The sequence below is a fragment of the Gastrolobium bilobum genome, unplaced genomic scaffold, assembly GCF_033153095.1.
Source record: "Gastrolobium bilobum isolate Gb01-03AN ecotype WA unplaced genomic scaffold, APGP_CSIRO_Gbil_v1 utg36536, whole genome shotgun sequence".
Classification (NCBI taxonomy): domain Eukaryota; kingdom Viridiplantae; phylum Streptophyta; class Magnoliopsida; order Fabales; family Fabaceae; genus Gastrolobium; species Gastrolobium bilobum.
The window spans coordinates 75,459-82,023 of NW_026896181.1; the positions used below are offsets into that span (position 1 = coordinate 75,459).

At 32.3% G+C, this 6,565-nt stretch overlaps 1 protein-coding gene across 2 annotated transcripts; it reads right to left on the reverse strand.

Annotated features, from left to right (window-relative positions):
• Positions 1–3,608: 3,608 nt before the first annotated feature.
• LOC133298149 (outer envelope pore protein 24, chloroplastic-like) lies at positions 3,609–5,946 on the reverse strand. Of its 2 annotated transcripts, XM_061497392.1 has the most exons (4): positions 5,658–5,946; positions 5,432–5,575; positions 5,216–5,290; positions 3,609–3,987 (listed from the first exon to the last, which is right to left on the reverse strand). In XM_061497392.1, the coding sequence occupies exons 1-4, from the start codon at positions 5,856–5,858 to the stop codon at positions 3,907–3,909; spliced, it is 501 nt and encodes a 166-aa protein (XP_061353376.1). In that variant the 5' UTR covers positions 5,859–5,946; the 3' UTR covers positions 3,609–3,906. The 2 variants fall into 2 exon arrangements, with proteins under 2 accessions (XP_061353376.1, XP_061353375.1); XM_061497391.1 differs by having other exon boundaries at positions 3,618–3,987; positions 5,216–5,575; positions 5,658–5,939.
• Between the last annotated feature and the right edge of the window lie 619 nt (positions 5,947–6,565).

Genomic DNA, 6,565 nt, shown 5'->3' on the forward strand with positions numbered 1-6,565 from the left:
ACATATTTATTTTTTTGCAACAACGTAAGAAGGATAAAACCCTTTGTTCTTTCAATTATTCACATGTGATATTGCAGAAACATCTACCACATATCCACAGCTCCTTGATAAAGACTAATGGGGTGTCGGGTGTGCAAGTAAAATAAAAATTCAATTCTTGAATTGAAACTGGTTTATGAACAAAATTAGTTTAAAAAACTATAAACCAAATTCGGTTTTTTTTCTTTCTTTTATTTTTTTATTTATGCTTTTTAATCTCTATTTTTCTTCTTTATTTATTTTGTTCCTTCTTTTATCTTATTTTTATTATTTTATTTCTTTAGTTCTTTATTTTTCTTTTTCTTTTCTTTTTTCTCTTATGTATTTTCTATGTTATGTTTACTTTATTTTATTTTAATTTTTTATTTTTTATTGTTCTTTTTTTTCAAATGTGTGGTATTAATTTTTATCTTTTTCCTTAATATTTTCATATTTTTCATTTAGGATCAGAATTGGTTCAAAAACTAGTTTTAAGGGTATGCAAAAGAACCACAAAATATATTACACTTCAAAAATATAATTTTTAAAACTAATTCTTTAACTGAACTGTTTTTTAAAAATTAATTCTTGAATTGAAAACCAGTTCAAGAAATGAACTAATTTTTTTCTCTTATTTTCATTTGTATTCCTTTTTTTCTCTCTATTTTTCTTCTCTCATTTATTCATTTACTGTCTCCTTTTTTTAATTTATTTATTTATCTATCTTTTTTCTTATGCATTTTTTTCTTATTTATTTTTATTATTATTATTTTTTTATTTTTTTTATTTTTTTCGGTAATTTTTCCCCTTCATTATGGTTTTGAATTGAACTGGTTATGAACCACTTCAAAACTAAACCGAACTAATATCCAATTTAGTTCTTAGAACTGAATTATTCTTTCTAATTCAGTTTGGTTCAGAAAAAAAAAATTTGAACCGAGCTAATCCATTCATGCACACTCCTAGTTTTGGGGCATGTTCTAGCATAAGTTGTTCATTGTTGCTGTTTTGTCATTTTGTGGCTTTGTTTAGGAAATCAACTACTTGAAAATAAATGATTCTAGGTAGGGATGAAGGGAACAGTAGTGTAGTATGTTCCTTAGCGTTACAACTTTGAGGACACGCCAGTCGATGAAATAAGGGGAGAAATATTCAATGCTTGCCATGTTATAAGGGATTTCACGAAGGCTCAACTCTTAATAGGTGAGATCCTTAGGTTGTGTTTGGTTGGGGAGAAGGAAAAATTTTCCTGGCTAAGTGATGGTGAGAATGTGAGTTATCAACGTTTGGTTGGGGATTTTTGTTAAAGTTTGCCATCAATCCCACTTGCCCTGCAATGCAAGAGGAAGTGTAAAAATCAGATTTTAGCACTGTTGGAGATTACCTTTCAACGGGTGGAATTGTGTGAGGAAATCTGATATCTGAAAAAGATGGATAATGGGGTGACAAATATACCCCTCCTCCATTTTATTGTGGTTCGTATTTTGTAATAAAACAACAGGTTTTTTAAATAAAGATAGTTTTGTAATTTCAAACAATTTTCCCATCAAAATTCTATATTCAACCAAACATACACTCAGAAAATTTAACCCAATTTTTCCAGTAAACTTTTGCCGAACCAAACAGCTTTTTTTACATTTTTCTACTAAACTCACTTTCCAACCATTTTCTTATCAATTACATTTTCCTAGTATTCAAAAATTTTCTCCCCAACCAAACACTACCTTACAGGGAGAACCCCCAACCAATTGAATTTTATTTCATGTGTGAAACCCCACTTGTCAATGGCATAATAGACTAATCCATGAAGATAATTTTTCCTACACGGACCGTCCTATTTATCCCATCATGTAATCTTCTGTTTTGTTTGGGCTATGGCCCTCTTTAACTAATTAAAAAAAACATAACTTCATCTAGTAGTTCGAACTTGCCTACTTTTGATTGTGTTTATTGCGGAGCCACATAGTAGCTTGTGATGATTTCGTAAATTTTAATAAATTATACTTATTATATATAATTATATAATTTATTATAATTTTGTTCGGGTTAAAATTATAATTTGGATCAGGCTAAAATTTGTATTTGACCCTATCTAAAAATTAAAATATATTTGGTAAGAGATTTGAGTAAGTTGTATTAGGTGATGTGTTCAATTCTCACTTGTATAAAAAAAATTAAAAAATATTTAATAAAATTATAATTTTTCTTAGTGCTTTGTATTTAACATAATTTAAATATATTATAATATAAATTAATTAAAATTAAAAAAAAATACACATATAACTTTTGATCCGGGTTCAAATTGAAGCCCGCCCACTGATTTATTGTTTTGTCCAATGAGTGGCATATCCAAGAAGGCTGTAGTGTAAAGTAATCACAGCAACATTAGTAATCTCACAATCTAGCAGCATAATTGACACACATTGCATAGGTTTTGTTAACTGCATAATTTGGTGAATCATGAGATCTTACAAGGCCCAATATTTAGTTTATTTATAAGACTGAAAACTTCACTGCAACTTTCACCCTCAGCTGGTGAGAGGTGACAACAATGCCGCTTGCTCCACCTACCTGTTCATAGCGATGTTGCAACAGAACATAGCCAAAATTAGCTCATATTTAATTACATCATGAATACTTCGATGATTGCAAAGATATAATTATAAAAGTCACCATGACAAGGTCAAAAATCCCAGAGGAATACACAGTGATACTTAACTTCCCTAGTCATTTACAAAAGGATGCTCAGAATTCACGGCTTTATCAAACAGGGAAATATGTTCAATACTACGTGAATATTGAAGGCTCAATACATCCTTTATTAAATTTGAAAAAAAAATATAATTATTTTTTTATCCACACTTTTATGATTATTCTCACATAAATCTATTTTTTCTTATTTTTAATAAAGAAATTCATACTCCTATAATATCATAAATTCGTTCATCAAAAAGGCACTGTGCTTAGTCCATTGTGAATTTGCGATAACCGTAACTTTCAAATTCGTGACACCTTTTGTAAAACATGCCCTCTTGACCATTTTGCATTTTCCATATCTGAAAACTGCTTTCATTTTTTTGATTTTTCATCGTGCCAATATTCTAGACATTGTTTTAGACAAACCAAATTCTTTATTATTCGGACCATCATGCAGTGGCCAGCAATTTTATGCTTAGATTCAATCCTATCACTTATTAGTAGCTTCAAAAAAATGCTTTTGGATTGTGTCCTGGCATGTTCGAGACAATAAAATTAATAAACATCGTACACTGAAGTGTTATTAACTCTTACCTAAGAATTTAATTTTTTACTGGGTCAAAATATAGAAAATAAAGAATAAAATCTATAACCATGGGTTGAGTTTAGGGAATATAATCCATGTTACCAGCAACAAAATCAATAACCCAACAATACAATCCAGACATGCTACTAGATTTATTTATTTATTTTCCAAAAATGCTAAGGTATAATTTGAAAATGCAAAATAAACTCAACCAAATTTGTTCTAAGCATAGAACTTACAATGAAATCAGACAGCTCCAAAGAGAACAATATAATCCTTCCAATCATTCTAATTGGGCATAGAGAAAAGATGGGTAAAAAAGAAAAGGAATATAGAATATAGAATAACTTTGTAAGAATAGAAGTGCCCAATTTATATGCAAGCAATTACAGGTTTTTGCAATGTAGGGGGAAAATTATCAAAAATCAAGTTGAAAGCCGTAGGTGGACAATATCAAAGCCACAGAGTTGCTCATGACAACATGATCAAATCACTTTCAAGTATATAATATTGAAAAGATAAAGTATGCCCCATAGTGTCCGCAAAAGCCATCAAAACTTGATAGTAAACCTATCGAGCAATTGAGACAAGATATAGGAAGCAAACTACATCTCAAAATTCCATGTGGTCTCAGCACTAAGTTTGGGAAGTTTCATTTCCTCAGCCAAGTTAACGGATGCTACAACCTGGAAGACAAAGCTCAAAGTTAGATGTTCAGCGTGAAAAAAATAGATGTCCCTCACGAACAATTTAAGACATTGGGGAGAGGGGGGAGAAGTTAACCATTAAACCAAAGTTCAATTTAAGAAATATGACAGAATCCTCAAAAGTCAAACCTCCACTGATCGAGTTAATAGAAGAACAGACAAGGCATCTATAAGTTGCATTATAAACAGTTCTAACTCCTATAAAAGACAGAAAATAAACAAAGACCACAGTACTGATCAGTAACTTATTATAACTCAATCAAGACTGCCAAGGAAGTATTGGCTACTTCATAGTATGGCCAGAAGAGAAGGAAGAAAGATATCAGTACCCATTTCAATCCTTCTTTTACAAATTCTATTCCTTTGAGGAATAACAATGTATCTTATAAGCTTACAAGAATATTTCGATACAGCCTTCACTTGTACGTGCTTTTATTGTTGCCACCAAAGAAAGGTGAAATCATTTTCCAAATCCTTCACCTTGTCCCATCTTCAGGCATCAATTTGTGCCTCCTCCCACATAACCAACTTCACAAAAACTACTAGCATTACTTTTGCAAATAGAATTCCCTTCCCAAGATGAAGGGCTACATCCTAGCTCTGAATGGTCTCAAAAAAAAGTTTCTATAAAGACGGTAAATTTTCAGTCAACTCAGAATCCTTCTTTCTGAGCCCTTGAAGCTTCTGCTATAAAGAATTAATCAATCATGAATCTTCTAGTAAACTCACATATGACCCCCAATCTTCAATAAAGCCATCAATCTTCTAAGCAAAAGGGTTGAAATAGGTACTGATATCAGTCTTCATGATTGATTGATTGGAGGTCATATGTGAGTTTACTAAAAGATTCATGATTGATTGATTCTTTATAGCAATGCATTAAAGATCGAAGAACTAGTTCAAGACTTAAAAACTAGTAACATCGATCTGGAAACTTTGTTATAGCAATGCATTAACCAAGACTCATTCCATGAATCCCCAAATTTTCAACCTCATGCATGAAAAGCCTAAAATATAACACACCAACTCGCAAAATTTATCATCACAGATCAATTCAAGCTACAAAAAAAGATGGATAATCACATCTACAAACTCTTCCAGACAGGTTAAAATCAAAATTATTACAAAAATCACATACTAATCTGCCATTAACATTCCAAAACAATTAAGACATACCAACAGAGAGAAGAGAGATATTAATATTCACCTTGAAGCAACCGGTCTGCTTGGAATTCCGGGACCACTCAAACCCCAAAACCTTGCTGGATGTCTGGTAAGAGGCCTTGAACGAGTCATCACCATAAACTCTCCTAGAAACAGCAAAATCCCACGAATTCTTAGCAACATCATAGGATGGCTCGAACGTGGTCAACCCCTTATGAACATAACTATACTTCAACTTGCAATTTCCCGAATCAAACGCGTAGTTAGCAGAAACCTTATTAGCAGTATCCAACACCAACGTTCCATCCAAAATGGTCCTGTTATCGCCCCTGCTGTGCATGTAAGTGAAATTCAACGGCTTCTCCGCAACCCTAACAGTGTTCATGAACTGAAACCGAAAGTCCTGCACAGAAAAAACCGAACCGGGAAATAGTACCGAGTAACAGACCTAACAAACCGAACCGGGGAAATTTTAGGGAGTGTACCTTTTTGGGAACGTTGTAATCGAGTATAAAAGAACCGGGTTTCTCGACGGCGAGAGCCAAACCGGTTAAGCTGGGACCGTTGATGAAAGTGGCGTCTGTTATGGAAGCTCTCAGCTTGACGTCGCCGGCGTTGACGGCCATGGTGGCGGCGGCACCGCCGTTATTGTCAATGTCGTACTTGCCCTTAAACGCTGCCTTCATTGTTTACAACGGAGAGTACGACAGTAGGATGTGTTTTTTGTGAAAGGTCGGTCTTCAAATGCGAAATGAAAAAATAATAATACACTCTTTTCTTCTTGTCACTGCTCGGCGGGGTCTAGTGAAGTGTACTGTTTCTGCTTTCTAACGTATCTGGGCCTGGATGCTTTAGCAATTGGCCCGTTCAGAGTGTCACAAAAGGAATTGTTTTATCTCCGCATTTATTTTATTTTTTATTTTTAATACAAAAAAATATATTTATTCTTTTAAAGGATAATTATTTTAGTTAAAATTATTATTATTTATTGAATGTTTAAATTAAAAAAATTTCATTTTCTTTCATCATAATTTCTATTTTATAATTATTTCTTTTATCATAAAATACTGTAATTTTGGAATAAATCCTTGGTGCAACAGTAGCACCAAAGATTTATTCGTAATTTTGATTAAAATAACATGTTTTATGTCTTTTAAAAGAAAAAAATATTAATCCTTTAAAGATATTACCATTGTTTTGGAGTGTAAGATAATTATGTTCAGGTGTAAAGTGATGGGATTAAGCCTTACGCACAAATGGCATTTCCAAAGACTCAAATCTTTGTTTTCCTTTACGAGATATTTGGTAGGGGAATTTTTTGAGATTTTTCGGAAAGTGATAGTGGTAATCCTATTTATTCAAGTTTAGTATAAGGTTTTTGAAAAAAAAAAAT

Coding starts and splice junctions, on each gene's coding strand:
- LOC133298149 (XM_061497391.1), bottom strand. CDS start 5,858: ATGAAGGCAGCGTTTAAGGGCAAGTACGACATTGACAATAACGGCGGT. Junction 5,576..5,657: donor ATTACAACGTTCCCAAAAAG/GTACACTCCCTA, acceptor TTTTCTGTGCAG/GACTTTCGGTTTCAGTTCAT. Junction 3,988..5,215: donor AGCAGACCGGTTGCTTCAAG/GTGAATATTAAT, acceptor TTTGTCTTCCAG/GTTGTAGCATCCGTTAACTT.